The 20348-nt window shown below is 40.7% G+C and overlaps 1 protein-coding gene across 1 annotated transcript in view; it reads left to right on the top strand.

Moving 5' to 3' along the window:
- Positions 1–2187: 2187 nt before the first annotated feature.
- The window catches only part of STK32B (serine/threonine kinase 32B), a 179117-nt gene continuing 160956 nt past the window's right edge, over positions 2188–20348 (top strand). Inside the window, exon 1 of the mRNA XM_055700971.1 lies at positions 2188–2461. Within this exon, the coding sequence (XP_055556946.1) occupies positions 2386–2461 (76 nt within the window). The 5' untranslated portion in view covers positions 2188–2385. The remainder of the gene's footprint in view (positions 2462–20348) is intronic.

The raw sequence follows: 20348 nt of genomic DNA, 5'->3' as shown, positions 1-20348 counted from the left end.
GTCTAGTAGGACTGACTAATTAATGAGTAGAGACAACTCATTGCTCTGTGTAAATAGTTAGAACTGCTTTGGTTCACGGTGGGCCTTGTCATACAAAATTATGAAAGACATCTCAGAAGACTCATTAGACTTTTGATCTACATGGAGGGAGTCAGATGTAAAAAAGAAACAGAGTAACTCTTGGAAGCTGTTTTGAGTAATTTTTTGTGTGCTTGTATTTTCTGCATGCAAAGGAATCCCAGACTGCTCCTCCTCCTATGTCTGTATTCTGTGGATGTGTTTCTTATGTGTAAAATGATCAGCCTGGGGATTTACTGGCAAACAAGTTCTTCCCATTATTTGGTAGGTCACTTTTGAAGCAGTTACATTAAGGTGATGTAAGCCCTTAGCCCAGGTGGAAGGTAACTCTTATCAGCTGAAATATGTTAAATCCTAATTGCAGTCCTCTGCTCGTGCAAAAGGAAATGGATTAACATAAAGCATCATGCTGGTCAGTTGACCTAGAAGAGCTGAGAGGCTGTGATTTCTATATGTTACTGGTGTTTTCTGGCTGAAGCAGCATAACATTGTTTTTGCTTGTGACTGGGTGAGTAAATCTTTAAATGTGTAAGTAACAAACAGAAGAATAACAGAGAGCGATGCTTTCCAGACTATGTTTTAGATGAATACTCATAGGTCAATGTTTTGAAAGCTTCCTTATTTTGCAAATTATTTCACATGTAAATAGTAGCAAGCCAAATAATTTAAGTAAGGGATATCAGCAGGTGACTCAATCTGTCCATGTCTACTTATAGAGAAATATCACTGTATCTGAATTTATCAGCTTTCTGGGTCCGTGGGTGCTGCGAGCTCTGAGCTCTGGCCGCAAACCACAGGGTCTTATCCACTGCAGTCAATCCTAACCAACCTTTCCCTGGAAGGTTATAGGAGGGTTACGTTGGGTTCAAAGACAGGTAGTGTGAGTAACTAAGGCAGGTAAAAATCATAAACAAAGAGACTGAAAGTTGTACTTTATGCAGAATTTGTTTCTGGGTTTTTCTAAGCAGCTGTACTGAAGGGTAGTAGGTATCGCAGGTAAACAGCCTTTCTGCTGGTATATGTGAAAGTACGCATGCTCTGGCTTCAGGCTCTGCTTCCTTCTACCTCTTCTCCCCTTGTGGAAGTGGAGAAGTAAAAAATGCAACTTCCATTTGATTTCTTTATCTGTGGCTTTCTTCTACAGGAACTGAACAGATTTTGACTTGGTTGCAGTAATAATACAGATTTTTTCTTTTTAAAAATTGTTTCCCTTTGGAGGAAGTTTCACAAGTGATTTTTTTTCACTTTGCGTCAAAAGTTGCTAATGCTAGCAATTTTGGAAGGGAACGAAACAGCAGTTTCTGTGGATAAATAATAGCAACCGTAGAAATCCTTCGCTTCTCGCTATAGGGCGAATGACTCATGTCGGACTTTCACGTTTCAGGTAGTTTTCCCTAATGCACTTTTACAGCGGAGTCATTCCAAGACGCGCACGTTGAGACAGGGGTATTTGTGTATCGGTACAGACCCACCCCCAGAGGCGCCCCCCGCACAGGCTGAGCGGCGCTGCCCCCCCGGCCTGTGGCACCGCCCGGCGGGGCACTGCGCGATGTCGCCGGCAGGTGGCGGTGTGGGGCCGGCGGTGGGCGGCCGCGGCGGGACGTGCCTGCGCCCCGGGCGAGCCCGGCGGGGCGCGCGGGGGGGTCGCTGGCTCCTTCTCCCCTTGGAACCTTGGTGAAGTTCGGTCGGCGGGCCGCGTCCCGCCGCGCTGCGGGGATGAAGTCCCGGCCGGGAGGCCAAAAAAAAAAAAAAAAAAAAAAAGTGTCATGTCGACGCAAGGCAGCGCTTACCCCCGCCGGCCTTGAGGGCCCGCAGCCCCCCGGTGCCGGTGCCGCCCAGCTGCAGCCCCTGCGGGCGGCAGGAGCCGCTCTGCCCGCCCCCACCGGCCGGGGCAGCGCAGGGCGGCTGGGGCAGGAGCGGGGGGGTCCGCGCCCCCAGCGGAGGTCTGGGAGGATCCGCGAGGATCCAGGTAGATCCGGCTTTTACCGCTAACCGACAGCCACCAGCAGCAGGACGTCCGCCTCCTCCCTGCCTCCTTCCCTCCCTCCCTCCCTCCCTCCCTCGCTCCCTCCTCCCCCAGCTCGCTCCCTCCCTCCCCTGCCCCTCCGCGATGCGAGACGGGCCAAGCCGGTGCGCGCCAGGCAGCAGCGATCTCCGCCAGGGGCGGACGGACCGCTTCCGTGCCGCAGGGTGACCGTTAGCCCGGCGGAGGCTCCCCCGGCCGGGACCGGCACCGGGGCCGGGGTCGGGCAGCTGCCCGGCGCCGCGGTGCCTGCCGGCGCGCCCCGCGGGGTGCGGGCGCGGGGGATGCGGAGCCGGCCGCGGCCCACCATGGGGGGCGGCCACTCCCACCGGGCGCCCGTCTTCGACGCGGACGAGGACGGTGAGTGCGGAGCTGTCCACGGTACCGCGCGGCGCCCTCGTGCCGCACCCCGGGGCCGCGCCCGCGCCCCTCGCGCTGCTCGCGGGAGCGAGCGGCAGCGGACCCGCTGCGGGGCGGGTGGGGGTGGGGGAGCCCACCTTGATGTCGCCGCTGTCGCCGATCGCGGGGGTGTTTGCTTTCAGCCGAGCTCGCCCGGAGCCCGGCGCACTCTCGCTCGGGTTTGGAGCACATGGCCGGTAACTTCACTCACGCGCCGGTGGATGGGCACCGTTCTGGAGCTGGGCAGCCGCTGCTTTTGTTCTCATTTATAGACTCTTTGCCCACCTGCCCATTTCAAATGCTGGTATCTCTCTCGGTCGGTATCCTTCCTCCGTCACCCTTACTTTCTGAAACTTTTTTTATTAGCCTGTTCTCTTACCCTGAGATTTCCCCCTCTGCCTAGATAGTATGTCATAAAGCATATCTTGTAATGTTTTTGGAAGGCAGTGGAAAAGTTTGCACAAAAGATGGTGGTTTCTGCACTATTTATGCATTTTCATGTCACTTTCATACGTAGACCATATTTAACTGGAATTGTGTGAATGCATTTCAATTACAATCACTACTGGCTTTTGAAGCAAGCTGAACACAGCGCTCTCAGGAAGCAGATACTTGTAAATTATCGGTAGAAATGCTTTTAAAGGTACTAATGGGATAGATGTTGTTGCCTATCTGGATGATGGGTGCTTAATTTTGAGTATATTCCTTTCCCAGAAATTCCCAATATATTTTATTCAGTTATTGAGCCTCGATAGACTATCATCACATTGTTTTGGCTTTCTGAGGTTCATAGCAAATAAAAAACATGTATGTTCTTCCCTGTATGCTCAGGACACACGGAGAGTTTAGCACTCTTTTCCTAATAGGGAGAAAACATATTAAATGCATGTAAAGTGCTTAAAATATGAATACACATTTACTTGCATTTAAGACACCATTATCATTCCATATTGCTTAACAAAGCTTGAAGAGATATTTGATGAGGTTTGGTTTGCAAGACTCCATTGTTTGTGTGGAGAATGGGACAGGTTATTTACTATTTGTGTATTGTGGTGCATTAGCTGTGATTTTCTGGAACTGATGCAAAATTTCAGTCGTTTACCATAGATCATGCTATGTAAATGCAAGAGAGAAAGGACTCCCCACACATCTCGCCCAGATAAAATATTGATCATGCTCAATTAATGTTGTAAATCTTGAGGTAACTCATCAAGAAATACCCAAGTGAAAGCACAGTGTTAAACTCGCCTAGACAGCCTAAGGTAAAAAAGTAGCCACGCCTTTGCCTTTGTAAAACTTTTGATTGGGCTCTCTTGAGTTAGCTTTTTCCATGAATTACTTTTTTTCTTTTATGAGACAAAGCTGTGGTCAGTTTTTGAACGAAATAAACAAAGTTCAATAGTAACTTATTGCAGAGGAAACTTCATGCCACTTAGCTCCTTTTCCTTCAGGAAAACATTTCTGTAATGCAGCCATTATTAATACCTAATTTGGAAAAAAAAAAAAGCACATAATGTAATTATGGATTTCTGTTAGATCATTATTTATTCTTTGACTGGGTTTCATTTGGTTTGTTCTGAGGGTTTTTTCCCATTATGAATGTTCCTAGCATCATCTCTTTTTTTTCCCCTCTGAAGATGTCATGCTTAGCACAGCCATCTAGCTCAGAAGAGTCCATTGCTTTTGAAACAATATTTCCTATATTACTTACAAATTATTATTTAGGATGACATTTTCCCAAGTACCTGAATAATATAGGAAAATATCTCCTTCTTTGAAAATGTATTTTACATCGTGTAATCCAAAATCAAGCTCTATTGCATATTTCCACTAGTAGGTAAAAGAGTCAAAGTTCTCCATAATATCAGACTTGATATGATTTTTTTTTTTTTTTAAAAAAAGGCAAAAGAGAAAATGTAGCAGGAAAAACTAAATTTGTTTCTTGAGATGGTATAATTTTGCTCAAGAATGACAATGCTTATCAATTCAAAGAGAACTGGAATAAAGGAGTTGTATGAATATGTAGGCATAGTAGAAACTAAGCTATTTAAGTGTATTGTGCATAATGTCACAGCTGCCTCTTAAAATGAGAAAAACAAGTAGAAAAAAGCATTGTCATTTTATGTTCATACATGTTAATGATGGATGTAGAATAAAACACAAATTTTGGAAGAAGAGGTTTAAAATCATCTATTGTCACTTTGTAAATCATAGAAAAAGCTAGTTACTCAGTGTATCATCACTTAACAAAGAAATAAATGGAAATAGTATACGAAGAGTACCCAGGTACTGCCTGACAAGCCTATAGAGTATCTGCTCTAGAACAATTCATGCTTTCTAATGAGAACAGGTGTTGATCCATTGAGTAGATGTAAAAATTGTGAGCTGCATGTAGACTCCCCCCATGTTTAGGATAACTAAAAAATAATCCAGCCAGAAGGCTGGACTGCATGCTGTAAATCTCCAGTTATCGTGGACGGCATAATGCATCATTATCATACGCTGATATTTTTAAAGGCCATAGTGCATACCATTTTTAAACGAGCTATATTTATTCTCTATGTTCTATTTTTGATAGAAGGATCTTCCAGAACTTCACTCAATGAACGGTTAGGAACATCTGTTTTCTTGATTAAGTGATTCTTAACCTTTGCATAAGATTTATGTTTATTTCAACTTTTTTGTTAGCTTAAACAGCTCTCCACCCTCCATCAATACTCCAGCGCACAGACAGATACAAAAATGTCCCCCCTCATTCCTTGACTTGTAAGAAAACCTCTTCTAGTTTTCTCTAATTTCTACTGCTTTTTCATTCCCTGTGTCCCTCATCTGCATGCATTTGAATATGCCTTGGTTACGCACAGATAACCTGAATTATACACAGAATTGCAGGTGAGTTTTCATTGGGACCTTGTCCTGGAAACAGTACCACCTGATCCCTACTGGAAATAACTTTCCTGGTACAGCCTATAACCACGTACGCCCTTTTCATGGGCGCATCATGTGGATAGTTCAATCACGTCACCCTGCAATCAATTAGCCCACCAGTGCCTGTTCAGTAATTTCCACTGATAAGCTCCAATCTACAGCAGAACTTTGTGGTGTTCCTATGTACGTGGCCTTGCATTTTGCATGACTGAATTTCAGTCCATTTCTACTATTCATACTCCCAAAGATGATCACCCACTTCTTTCCTTGTGATGCTGATTCTCCATTACTTTACCGATGTTCTGTATTGTCACCACTCTCATCAGCTTCATGCCAGTTATCGAGTCTGCTGAATATTTTGTGTAAATATTCAGCTGGATCTTTTCCAGACTTCATCTCCTTTGCTGTTAAACCCTGTCAGTCTCATAATTCCCATTTCAAAATAACATATTTTCCTGTGTTACTGTTGTGGTTTAACCTCAGCTGGTGACTAAGCCCCACGCAGCCGCTTGCTCACTCCCCCGTGGTGGGATGGGGGAGAGAATCGGAAGAGTAAAAGTGAGAAAACTTGTGGGTTGAGATAAAGACAAGTTAATAGGTAAAGCAAAAGCTGCATGCACAAGCAAAGCAAAACAAGGGATTCATTCACCACTTCCCAGCGGCAGGCAGGTTCAGCCACCCCCAGGAAAGCAGGGCTGCAGCACGGGTCATGGTTACCTGGGAAGACAAATGCCATCACTCCCAATGCCCTCCCTTCTTTGTTCTTCCCCCAGCTTATATATGCAGAGCATGGCATTCCATAGTATGGGATACCCCTTGGGTCAGGTGGGGCCAGCTGTCCTGGCTGTGTCCCCTCCCAACTCCTTGTGCCCTCCAGCCCACTCACTGCTGGGGTGGGGTGAGGAGCAGAAAATGGCTTGACTGTAAGCACTGCTCAGCAATAATGAAGACATCTCTGTACTACCAACACTGTTTTCAGCACATATTCAAAGCACCATACTAGTCACTGTGAAGAAAGTTAACTCTATCGCAGTCAGAACCAGCACATTCTCACCTTGTTCAGCTTTGCTTATACTTTTTTATATATTGCTTCACCAAAATTAAGAAAAATGAAATCTAAGCCAACTCTACCATCTACAAAACACTTTTCCTTGATGAAAAACTTATCTCGTTACCCTTGCCCAACAACTCCCAGTAAATATATACTTTTTTTTTTTTTTTAATGCCTATGTTGAAGCACAATGACAGCTAGGAAAATCCAGTGAACAGAGTCTTTTGTTTGCTTCAAGCTTATACTCTGGCTAAATAAGTTGAATGGAAAAATAGATTTCTTTCTTGATTTTTTTTTTTTTTTTTAATTGCTGTATAGGTTGGATAGACAACTAGGTCTGGTGTAGCAGCTTCATTACTGCTAATCAAACCTAGGTAGGTGGCATGGAACTGTAACATTTCTTCAGGCACTTACGAAGTCTTTTCAAGCTAGGTACTACACTAATTGTGTAGTCAATTCAGCAGTCAGGTGAAAGGAAAACAGTTTCATTTTGGTTAACATTGCTGAAGTAAAGGAACATTGACTTTCTTTACCTCAAATACTTCCTCTTCTCATAGCAACTATCTTCTCCTGAATGTGTGTATTCAGTGCTAAGATCAGGAGAGAAAAGCAGTATATTTTTCCTCACATTTAACTCTTCAGAAACAACAGTAAGTTCATAAGAATGGCAATAGAAGGGTGAGGGGAATATTCGCTGCTGGTAAATGTTATTTGCAAATTCCCAGTAAGTATCATAAGTAACAAATATGTTAGCAATAGCCTGGTGATTGTAAAGAGTATCTGTCACGTTGGATTTGCTTGACTGTGCTCTGTTAAAACTTCAATGATGTTTATCAGGTGAAAGTGAAATAGTAGAAAAGAGACATATAGAAAAGAGCTTGCTCAGGAGGTATTACTACTACCAAATAGTAATCGCTTATTTGCTTGTATTGTGGTGGAAGATACAGAGGAAAGGTTAAGAAACAGAAGTGTTTGAGGCTAGAAGTTGGTCCTGTGAAGTGATATGGCAGCTGGACTTGCTTATTTGGGGCTTAAAAAGTCAGTTTTGCTGAAGTTACTTTTAGAAACAAGTGCATGGAACTTCTAAAGAGCTTGTTTTTATTTTTGTAGTATGTGATTACATTTAAAGCATTTGTGGTTTTCCAAAGAGCTTCTCACCGAGCATCCTGAAGCTATAGCACTTGAGCACTCCTTTATGGAGGTCAGTGTGACATGCTGTGCCTCAGTGCTGTACTCTTGTATTAGGGAAATGAGGCAAAGCAATATGCCTTGGCTTATTTCTATATGGGCAGTCTCTGGGTCACTGTAGTGCTTATGTACGTACCTAAGTGCAAGGCAATGCTGAAGTTCCACTGCTTTGCCTGAATCATAAGGCTTTCTTCTGCTCTAGTGTCATAACTACAGAGCTCAATGGAAATGTTACGTACTAGAGAATACAGCATCCATCCTCTGGTGTTAAACTTTAAATTCGAAGTTGTAATTTAAACTTGATTTCTACCTCTCCTCTTTAGAAATCCTTCAGTGAAATGAAGGATTTGAAGTTGTTGGCAAGTTGCAGAAAGCATCGTTCTTAAATGACCAGCCACTGAAAAGACCATCTTGCACTAAAAGCATAAAAAATAGATACAGATCCTAACAAAAAGGCCTGCAATTAATATGGATTCAGGTAGCTAAATTCGGAGCATAACGGCTGAGTTTATATCAAGTGCAGTGGAAGCTGAAGAACTATAAATTTGACACAGGGAAAAATGACACGCAAAGGGTTTCACTTGGAACCAACTTAAAGCGATGGTTAAATATCAAAATGAGGCAGATTTGAAATAGAGCATGCAGTGTCCAGTTGTTGTCAGCGATATGATGGTGCTCATCAGCCTGCTGCCACAAAGCTGGAATGGATAACCTCTGAGGCAGTGATGTAACAACTGCGAAGAACTCAAATCGTGAATATAATAACATACTCTTTTCAAACTGTTTCACAAAACACAGCCCTACAGAACAGTTAAATAAAGGGTTTGGAATCTAAATACCATTTGTTAGTGAAAGTAACAAATATAGGGTGGGATTAATATTTCTGCTGGGTTTTTGATTTGTTCATGTCAATTCTATGGTGTGTTACGTAGCATTTTACTTTTTCCTTCAAAAAGATGAATATTCCAATTCCCTTTTAGAACTGGATTGGGGAAGAATACTGCATTGTGACTTAAAAATGCTCCAAGACAGTTGTGTATCAAAAAAGGGATATAACATGGCTGTTGAAGGCATTATTTTATGCTGGGTATCAAGGTTTTAGATAAACAAGATCCAGACCAATGGATTTTTATTTTTTTATGACCATATTGAATTAGATAGTTTTATTTTCCATTTACTGAACTTTAGATGTGAAGTTATTATGTGTAGTGCAAGACATTTCATAAACCCTAATGCTAGTGTATGTACAAACACAGAACAAAATAGTGATCAGTGTCGAGCTTGTGGCTTCGACAGGATATGAGACAGTAGGAGAATGTAGACAGAAAGGAGGGCAAAGAAGAACAGTATGGTAATTCTAGGCAGTCACAGAGGTACCGACTACCAAACTGTTGTCAAGAGTTTTTGTGGTCTGTGCCAAAGGAGATTCAGAAGGAATATCATGTCATTGCAACCACCATTACTGCTTAATGTAAGCCTATGTAGAGCTGGTGCTGAATTTTCTGTCGTACTTGTGAATGCTGTATACATCTGTATATGTAAGCTTCCCTGCAACAGGAAAAACTAAAAGATTATTGTCCTGCAAAGATCAAAAACTTGTGCTAGCAACAACAGTTGTTTTCTTAACTAAATCATATTCTGAATTTTCTTGGACTCGGTCACAATTTGGCATGAATAAAAAATACAGGGTGTTCGCAGAAACAGAAGAGGTGAATGTCTTGATTTTTTTTCTCCTTATGTTAAAGTGGTACAAAGCTGGTTTATTCTCTGGGGTTGAGTCTCGAAGACATTAACTATTTTGAAGAATAACACTGTCTTTTATTTGTCTGCATTTGTTCCCGGGAAAACTATCAAAAATGCCTGTTGATATCACATAGTATCTGCAGACAAGCACTGATACCTACACCCAAGATACCTACACCTCCTCAGTACAGGAGGAGGATGAGTGTTAATATGTTACTCAGGACCTAGAACTGACTCTCTTAATACAGTATTTCATGTAACATCCTTTGACTTAATTTTAAACTCTTAGAAATGAACATTGTACTGTAAAAATGATACATCATGTGGATACAGTAAAACATTATGCTATACACTTCAAGTTCTTACTCTGTTTAACGTAGTAGGTGGGCTTTTATTGTATTTCCTTTATGCAAAGGGTTGTGGGTTTTTTCTTTTTTTGGTAGACACTAATACTGTACCTTTATAAAACACGAATTTCTGGAGAAAAGAGGAAAGAACAAAGGCATCTGTTGCTTCACTGGTGAGTACTACCAGGCTTTCCCTTTCAGATTCCTAACCTACCAGAATCTGAAAAATATAATGAAAGTGCAGCATGTGACCAGTTTTCAGGTTGTCCTCAGGAATTTTTTAGTGTTAGTTATTGTTCCTTTTAGGCAGTCAGCATTCATCTGAAGTGTCCAGCAAGAAGAGACTTTAAGAGTAGGGGTGTACTTTTGTATCACAGAAGTAAGGACTTTCTTCCTTTTCTTCCCAAATAAGTAATTTTCCACCCCAATAACCAGAAGACTTGTTTACACTGTAATAATTTCTCATCTGATCAGTTTGACCTCATCTTTAGCTTCATTTCCACATTGACTCTTATCAACATGTAGTTTTTCATAAGTAAATGAAAGTCTGAATAGACAGGATAGGATTTTTGAGGCAATTGGACAGTTTTGTTTTTAACCATGGATAACTTGAACTCTGTAAAAATGTTTGTAAAAATCTGATGCCTCCTCTTAAATCACTGCCTCAGTTCTGGAGGCTGTCAATTCTCTGTATTTTCCAATCTGGCATTCTTCATCTCAGGAAACCTGGCAGTATGCAACTAAGGAAAGCTTACTGGAGATGTGGCGCTTAGGGACGTGGTTTAGTGGTGGATTTGACAGTGTTAGATTTATGGATGGACTCAATGATCCTAAAGGTCTTTTCCAACTTAAATGGCTCTATGAGTCTATCATTCTATGAGTTCAGTTTATTTCACTTGTATTCAGTGCATCAGGGTTCTTTTTTCAGTTTTGCACATCATCAGTTTCTGCTATAACTAATGGAAGATTCTTTCTATGTCTAGTTTTTCTCCTACAGCCTTTTTCTATGATCTCTGTCACAGTCTTGACATGAAAATATCAGATTCTGTAACACTTATTCTTAGAAATGTTGTACTCTATTTTCTGACGTGGTTAAGTGCAATATAGACACATAACTAACTTTCATTCATTCCATAATTAAGAAAAAGGCATTTTCCTTTTAAATTGAAGGAACCCTCATTAGAAAACATTACTAGAGATGGTGTCAGCCTGTTATACAGGCTTTAATGATAAATTTCAGATTCATCAATTATGTTTAGTTATTTCTCAAATTTTATGTTGCCATAAATATTTTCTACATATCATATCATAACATAGAAGTCTGTGTTTTATATTTCATTAATCCTTTTCTGCCTTTTTCTATTTTGAAGATGTTTATTTTGACTGTATTAATCAAATCTGCCTACAGGTTTTTTTATCTGACTCAAATTGAAATATGAATTAAATTGGTGTGTTTTAGTTTCCTATTCCTATCTGGCAATATTTTCTTGCCTTTAAGTTTATTTCCACATTCCCTTTATATTTTTTTTTTAACATTATTATAATTCCCATTCTTTGAAGTTTGGAAACTTTTAGATACATTCTACAGCTGATGTACTCTTTGGTCCTTTCATTTTTAGCTTGGTTTGATAGTGAATGAAATAGAATACAATGACAAAACCAGTGCTCTATCACCACTATGTGTAAGAAAGACTGTTGTGTTAAGATAAATGTACTATGAGGCAATGTACTGCAATGGACAAAAATTTTTTTCCTTCTTTTTCCTACTTTTGCAGTGATAAGGAAACACCTGCTGTTCCTTATTTAAGATCTAAAAATGCAAACTGAGTTAATCCTTCCAGTAATTACTATTTTATTTTGAGATTGTTCTGCCTCCCTTGCTGAGTGATAACTGTTCTTAGCTACCCTGTTAGAACAGAGATGCAATATAATCACAGAATCACCGTTAGCCTCCTGAGTGTCCTTCACACCTTTCTGAAACTATCCTCTGCTTACCCCTGCATTGTTTTCACATGGTGTGTTATGAAGATTGTTCTTGTGCCTTTGGGGGTTTAGATAAGTCTTTGTCCAAGCTGTAAAGCTTGCAAACTTTTTTTGGGCAATACCACATCTTGGGCACTGAGATCTGCTACACAAAGCTTGAAGTCAAAGAACAAAAGCTAATCAAAAGAACCTTCCTGAGAAGTAGGGAAAAGTCATTATTTGAAGTCCAGCTTCACATTTCACTGTTTTAGCATATGAAAACTACAGAGATTCCTACACAATCTTAAGTGCAGGGTATTGCTGTAAAACAGAGTTAGCCTTCACTGAGATTGGTTTGGATATAAAGGGAGGAACAGGCTAGCCAGAAGTCTTCTGTAGATTCATGAGATTCTTCTCTGTCCGGTGTTGGCATGTGATTTCTTAGCAAGTGTGCCGATTATGCCATGATTTCCCACTCTTCTCCAGGCCAGCGACATGTCTTTGAGGTCATTTGCTTGAGTTTTAAGCTAAACTATTCAACTAGACTGTTTTACGGTGCAAATCATAATAGCAGAGAAAAAACTTTAGAAAAAGTAATAAATTTTTAGTGTGAAGTTCTTTCCAAAAATCTCAGTGTTGAAAGACTTTTCTTGCAGGATTCATTGATTTTCTGTTAAACAAAAACTTTAAACGCTAAATGCTGGGAGATTTTGTTAGAAAAGAGTCAGGGAGTAGAGAACTTTTCCTGTTGATCCAAACTTTCAGCAGAGCAATCATGTTCTTTTGGAGTTGGGGATCTCTGCTGATGAAGGGCGGGAGAGAGCAGCTGGAGGATAGCTGCTGGCTGTGTCTGTGGGAGGCAGGACGTGCAAGTGGAGCTTGTCTGGTGGCTGGGCAAATTCTGGCTGTTGCTAGGATAGCATCTTCTCTCTAAATGGCTTTTCACAAGGCTTTTTGGAGAGTGAGGAGAGGTTATGTCTGCTGTTTAGAAAAGATTAAGTGACATGTGGCGGTGAAGAGATACCGTGTTTTCAGTGGTTTCAAACACTTATGCTGAGTGCTGCCCTGACTTCAGATTTTAATTCTCCTGAGCCAGGAGCCATCTATCTCACAAGTGTCGGAGGGAGCACAGGCACGGATTTTAAATGTGTTAATAGAAAGCAACTCTTTCAGTGGAGTTGCTGTCCCTTACAGAGAAAAAGATTCTGATTATGGCATTCAGTTTTCTCACTGTTTCTAGTGAAATGCAGAGAATTGGAATGCTTCTCTGGGCTACAGATGCTAATGAGTAATTAGAGGCTCAGCTCTCAACCTCCTAACCTTCCTCTGCTAGATAGATCATACACATGTTATGATCCACAGACATATGTGGATCACTGATGTCCTGATGTTTCAAGTGACAGAATACCCTGGATACTGCAAAGAACCTCCTGCAGTGCTACATTCCAATTTGGAAAAGAAAAATACAGCCTAGCAGGAAAGACTGCTGACTACTTCTTCTAGTCTTTGGAGATACAAAGCTGATTTTTAGTCCTTTTTTCACCTGTATTTGTTGACTAAGATAACAAAAAAAAAAAAAAGGCTAGATCTGGTGGTGGGAAATAAACTTTTTTTTTTCTGTTTTGAAAGCTTTGCATTCTGCACTGTGAAAAAACCAAGGCTGTTTCATATGGATAGATAATTTTATACATACCTTACTCTCATAGAAACAAACGCAGTGTATGTGGTAGGGAACTGTAGCAATATTCACTATTTTCATTTAACATCTATAATTAAATTTATTTGATATTGTATTTCTGTGATTATACTGACTGGATATAAACACATTTAATACCACCGAATGTTTCAGGCATTAAGACTAGCAAACCTTCTGCTACGTTGAGCAATTTTACCCTCTGCAGCTCACTACTTGTTTGTGTTTTGCACCTAGTAACTTCTGGTATTAAAATTGGAAGATATGTTCTTTCCTTTCATATTTGTCAACTACTCATGCTGTATATCTAACGTATCTTTTTATTTATTCCTGGTGTGTGGTGGTATAAGGTAAATCTTCATAAGTTAAGTTGTGGCTTAGAGAGTCTCTTACCTGCTGTTAATGCCCACCCCCAGCCATAACCTGGGAACTGTGGCTGGTTTGAAGTCCTCCCCCTCCCCTCGATCACCTCTGTGCCAGCTGACAAGAAAGCCTAGGAATGGAGATGAGTTGGATTTGGTTTGTTTTGTGAGTGTTTGCTTTGCTTGAAATCTTTAATGTTTCACTCCTAATCTTAGCTGTGGGTAAGATAAAGACCCTGTTTTTCTTACTCATATTTACTGCTTTCAGAAATATGTGGTCCTACCAGCTTTGGTGTAATTGCTTGTGGTGTGTACATAAGCATACTTTCATCAGGCTGGAACTACCTTTACTTCATCACCGGAAGGATTTCCCAGAGGCAAGTAGTGCAATAATTGGAGAATAAGTCATCAGTTCCAAGTAAAAAACCTCCTGCAGTGAGGTGGCCATTGTACGTACAGCACTCAACCCATCTCTTTCAGTCCCAGTAGAAAAACTACCAATTCCATCATTAAATATTTATCTGTAAACATTGAGATGAAGAAATTTGCTTTGCACTGAAATTCTGCAAGTTTTTGTATGAATTGCGTATCACTGTGTTTTGGTTTAACCCCAGCCAGTAACTAAGTGCCACGCAGCCACTCGCTCACTTCCCCCTCGCCCAGAGGGATGGGGAGGATAATCAGAAAGGAGTGTAAAACTTGAGGGTTGAGATAAGAACAATTTAATAATTGAAATAAAATAAAACCCCAATAATAACATTTATAATTAAAAGGAGGGAGAAAGGGAGAGGAATGAAATCCAAAGGGAAGGGAGAAAAGAAACCAAGTGATGCACAATAAAACTGCTCACCACCTGCTGACGGATGCCCAGCCAGTCCCCGAGCAGTGATCGGCTGGCCCTGGCCAACTCCCCACGGTTTATATACTGAGCATGACATCCCGTGCTATGGAATATCCCTTTGGCCAGTTTGGGTCAGCTGTCATGGCTGTGTCCCTTCCCAGTTTCTTGTGTCCCTCCAGTCCTCTCACTGTCAGGGCCTGAGAAACTAAAAAGTCCTTGACTTAGTACAAACATTAACCAGAAACATCAGTGTGCCATCAGTGTGGTTCTCACACCAAATCCAAAAGGCAGCACTGAACCAGCTACTAAGAAGAAAATTAACTATCCCAGCTAAACCCAGGACAAGTTGTTACTATCAGGGCTTTTTTTTCTACTCTTTCTACACACCCTGAAGGAAAATAGTCACAAAAAGTGGTGTATGGTGCTTTAATGTTAACTAAAAACTCAGGATATTGCTTCAATGGAAGCTGGGAAAAATTGATCATGTTGGATAAACAGAAGTGTGGTCTAGAACATGTAGGTACAAAAACCTTGGGGAGATCTGCTTTTATTGCAAAATGGCACACAGAGTGAAGTGATTCTTATGAGGTTAAATGATTCACACAATGAAATGGCAAGAATCCTAGCTAGAATCAAAAAGCAGACCCTTTTTGGCTCCAGACAGCTAAAAAAATCAGAACTCTAAAGCTAGGTTCAGGTCAGTTCCTCTGGAACCTCAGAGCTTTGGATTTGAGGTTCCATCCCTAAAATAGATTTTTTTTTTTTTTTTTTTTCAGAAATATAACCATTTTTAAAATTTACGAGACCTATGGGTAAGATGCAACTTGAGTGCTGAAGTACGTACTGAAAGTCACTTAATTGCAGAGGATGGATAACTATGGGTGGGCTAATGGGTGGAGTTAATGGAGGAGGTCCGCCCTCTTAGAAGTTAGCTGTTTCATTTGAAGAGTTGATGGAAATCTGATTAGTATAAGAGGTGTCTAGCTTCTGCTGGACTCTGAGGTGCTTCTTTGTGGCTGGGCAGTAATGGAATATTGCACCAATTTTAACATTGCCTTTTTCCATGATGAGAGGCATCTTTTCCTGTTTCCAGTCCCCATTCTACCCTCAGGTACTACTGTGCGACCTTACCACCCATGGCTGCATCCCACTGCTGTGAAACCATGGCCCAGGTTCTAGCTCTGGGAATGCTACCATGCAGCAGGAGTGGGCAGACTGCAGCTGCTCTGTCCCCAAGCCAGGCTACCAGAGCAGGTCACTGATACAAGTGGGGTCAACCAAGAGTCTGGATGGTAGTTGAGGCACATGGCCAGGCACAGTCATACCTGCAGTCTAGTTCAGGTGAGGACTGAGCTGATATGCATCTCAGAAGAGCCATGAGGAGCCTTGTGGGACCTGCCATGGCTTTGCTGATCTGCGTTTAGTGGCTCAGTCTCATTTCATAGCAGCCTGATCCAGGTCTGATCTGCAATGGGGCTCCTGAGCCCATGGGAACCTTGGTGGTGGTGGGGCAGGGAAGTTGGTCATTACCAGCAAGGCCAGTTAGTGCTCTCAGAGCCCTGAGAGGTGCTGGTTGTTTTCCACATTGATAGCTGGGGCTTTTTTGATGAGGAAGAGCCACAAGACACAAATGCCTGAACATCTTCAGAAATAATCTTAAAATATTTTTTAAATCCTTGCAATTTCAATACTATTTTCAAATCTCAAAAGATAAACTGGACCTTGACAGCCATGTTTACAATCCACAGGCTTGCTTGCTTCTTTTGAAAGGTTTTCCTGGAGCAACATCACTGCTATCAGACTGATGAGCTTTAATCTTACAATGACAAATGAAAAACAAGCCTATGGCTCTGCACTTCAGGCACCATTCTGCTACAAGTTAGAACTGGCATCATTCATTTGAAGCCCATGGCATTGGTTTAAAAGCACTAAATGGGAGGCAATCCCAACTGAAATGTGAATCTTTCTGACCCTTTAGTGTCCTTATTTGTCCCCAGTATTTAACTTGTAGTTGTGGTTAAAAATAGAAGAGACAGTTCTCTGATTTTGGAGACAGACTCATCATCTCTTAGGATCTGAATTTAGAAGAAAAAGAGGAGAACAACTCATACTTTGTCTAGGTGTTTGGGTAAAATCCTATCCACATGGTTCCCTAACCTCCCACTAACGTAGCACCAAGACTCACTTTCTGAAATCCTGCTCTGTAAGAACGGTGCTATCGGAGCCACTCCCAAAGGAGCCTAAAGCAAAGAGGTTTCTTTAGCTCCCCCTGGCATGTTTGGCGTTATAGAGGCTTCCATGTGGATAAGGTTACTGATGGCTCACTAAGGATTTTGTTGGTAACTTCATTTAAAGAATTTTCCTCCACCTGGGCATATCTCTGGTGAATTTTATTGTAGGAAAAAACAGGTTGGTCCACTGAAATTTGACATTTTATTCCCATAGCAACTTCTCTGAGAGCCTTCCAGTTCAGTTATTAATGAGGTTATTCCCATAGTATAACCTCACCTCACCACCTGAGGGAGGTGAATATTCCCACTTTCTAGCTGAAAAAGATGCTTCATAGTATGTTATGTGTTTCCAGATCTCGCAGGGAAGTCTACTACAGTTAAAGTGGAATTTAGACTTTCTGCATTTTAGCAATACATTTTCGCAAGGAGTATCTTTTCTGTTGGACATACCTGTCTACCTGCTTCTCTTTGCAATTGATTTTAGAGATCCTTTTTGTCAGCTCATTTGTAAGCAAGCAACATGGTCAATCAGAAACTCCTTTCTCAACAAAAGGAAGCTAGGTTTTATCACTTACAAAAGGTCTTGGAGACATTTTACATTTCAGCAGATCCTGAAACTTATCTCCTTAGTTTCAATGTCAAGTTTGCCCTTAGAAAGATCTATGAACAGCATGGAGACTCACAAAGGCTTCCTTGCTATTCACTGGCTGTAATAAGGTCTAATACAGCAATTCAGCAATTGCTCCCTGACAACTTTTGATGTTTCCAGTGTTGCTACTAAGTTAATAGAATCTTTTTGAATCAAAGCTCTGTCCTGTTGCAAAACAAAACTTGTTTTGTAGCAATAAAAAGGGATCTTTCATTAAAACTTTTACTGATTTATATATATGAAAAAGAAATTCACTGACTTGTGAGTTTATAATAGTAAAATTTTATGAATTACTGCTTTATAATAGGATACATGGATGAGTGATTAAGATGATATCAGAACTTCCAATTACTTTCCACTAAAACTAATGCAAAAGAAACCTTTCTACTAGAAAATAGGTTACCCAAATGCTATACACTAACAGAACATAGATGCAGATAAATCAGTTGCAAAATCCCTCTGTTATGGTAAACTAACCTATGCTTATCCTGAAGATTTGACACTAACTAAATCCTAATCCTTTTCACATGGCAATGAGGTCAGGACTATGGACTTAAGTTATTTGTATTATTTTCCAAAGTACCCAACCTAATAACAACGTAATAATTTCAGTTCTTCATGTCACATAGCTTCAGTACCAGCCTAACTGAAGAAAGAATCATTTGCTTTCATGTAGCCAGTCACAATCAGTCCTGTGCACAAGTGAACATCTCTACAACTCTGATGTGAAACCATTTCCATTTACAACAAAATAATTTTTGCCTTTAGTTTTGTGTGGTCACCCAGGCTCTGGCCATTGACAGACACCAATGATGGCTATTTAGCAAAGGTGACAATTTTTACAACATTTCAGTCCCTCCAGAGGAACATCTGATGACATTTTTCATAGCACTGAATTATACACTAATATGCAAAATCCCTGTTCAGTCATTACAGGCTTTTCACAACGATCTGGGGCAAGCGCTGCTTGTTGAAAAATAGTAGTAGATCTAGCAATGCAAATTCCTTTCACTTTTCAGTTAAACCTAAAAGTGAAAGCTCCTGTATTTGAAGTCTAATTATCTTTTTAGCTTAATCTATGGGTGATTAACCAGTCATCATAATAGAAGACTAATGAGATGTTGAGAAGGGCTGCTTTAAAATAATGTTCTTGCTCTTAGACTATGGTACCACATTACTATTTTCAGACAGATCAGATCAGTGTCCCTCCACCTCCATGGGCATGGAAGTAGCATTAGAAGAATGTCTTGTGCTTGTCTGTGGTTGCCTTGCAAGTGATCAGCTCTGCACAGATCTCTCAGTTACAGTCTGATCGAGTCTACAGCTGTAGTTCTACACCTTTCAAACTTCTTGATGCCTTTTGGTTTAGATGACATCCTGGGGCAGGAATTATTATAAATTGAATTGCATTTTTCCAGAGTAGCCTCCATTCATGCTTGCCGCTATTGTATTTTGTCTCCTTTTCCTTTTAAGCTGTCTCAGTTGCTGCTATTTTAAATCTTAGGTACCCATCAAGGGAGCTTCATCTCGGTTATTGCCTGCGCCATTAGTCATCATTGGGATTTCTGAAGACCTTACATTATCCCCCTAAAAGACAAGTAAAACATATCATTCTCTGAGCTAATTTTTGCAGCTGACATCATCACTGGTGATGTTAAACAGATACTCATTCTTTCCTGTTTTACACTGCACTGCCCATGAGGATGTGCTATGAGCTGTGGCTTGATCCCTACTAGATTGTCTAGCTGACTTTTTGCAATGACAGTACACATTTCATGTTCCTTGTATTTTCTCTCTAGCTCTGCCAGCTCTATATGACCTTTTTTTGGTTTATTAATAAGAAACAATTTAAAATTCATTAGTTAGTAACTTTGTCTTCAAATAATAGCAGTTGTACTTAAGATTGCATTAGCCTAAATCTTTCTGGCATAGCATGTTTATTATTATTCCTGCTTATTTTCAGAAGGCTAATTGGTTGCCTTACTGGGTTTACCATCTAAGTCAAAAGACCTGCTTAGCATTTCAAATTTCTCTTTACCTTTGTCGCCTGTGCTCACTTATGCATGAGGAAAAAATGCAAGTATTAGAGCAAGCATATTTTAATAGGACAGAGGTCAGAGTTTGATCTTTACTTTGATATAAAACAATTTATGTAAAAGTAAAATACATAAACTCTGTACTAAAAAGTACCGTAACTCCCCTATGAAGGTGACTATCTCATTCTACTGACCTTGAAACTAAACTTCTAACAAAACTAGCCTTGTAGTATACCATAAGGTGTCATGATTACCTTAACCCAGTGTAAAGGTCCAAGCTGCCACCAAAAGGGGTGCTTCTGCTCTCCTCCCTGTTTCAGCTGTCTGCAGTGTGCCAGAGATGGTGTCCCTGTGATGGCCTCGTTTTCTTCTCAGGTTTTCAAAGAGCAAGTCTTTTACCTGGCTGACCACGTGCTCTTGTGATTGCATGACATGACAAGGATCATCAAGAAGGGCTAAAGAAGTGTCAGTGAGGTGGTCTTAGAGAGAAGTTCGTTGTGTGGTATAAGTCCTAAAGCATGCAAACTGTGCTCCTGATGCTGGGAAATCTAAGTATTTTTTTACTTCCTATCATTACTAGGCTGTCTGAAAATAGAAAAACTTTCCTGTGAAAAGCTAAAAAAGCAAAGCAAAAAGATGAGAAAGACCCCAAATCTAGATAATGTTATGTTTGCTTTCATTGGAGTTGAAATCAAATTCTTAATCAAAACATCAGAACTTTCGTATTAATTTGTATCCTTCAGTTTAACATTATCTAAAAGAATGATTTTTTTTTTTCCTCATCTCTTCCTACAGTTGCTCAAGCAAACTGTGGCAG

Source organism: Falco cherrug, chromosome 1, assembly GCF_023634085.1.
Source record: "Falco cherrug isolate bFalChe1 chromosome 1, bFalChe1.pri, whole genome shotgun sequence".
Taxonomy (NCBI): domain Eukaryota; kingdom Metazoa; phylum Chordata; class Aves; order Falconiformes; family Falconidae; genus Falco; species Falco cherrug.
Note: the sequence above shows the minus strand (reverse complement) of the source record. Positions and strands in the feature narration are given on the sequence as shown.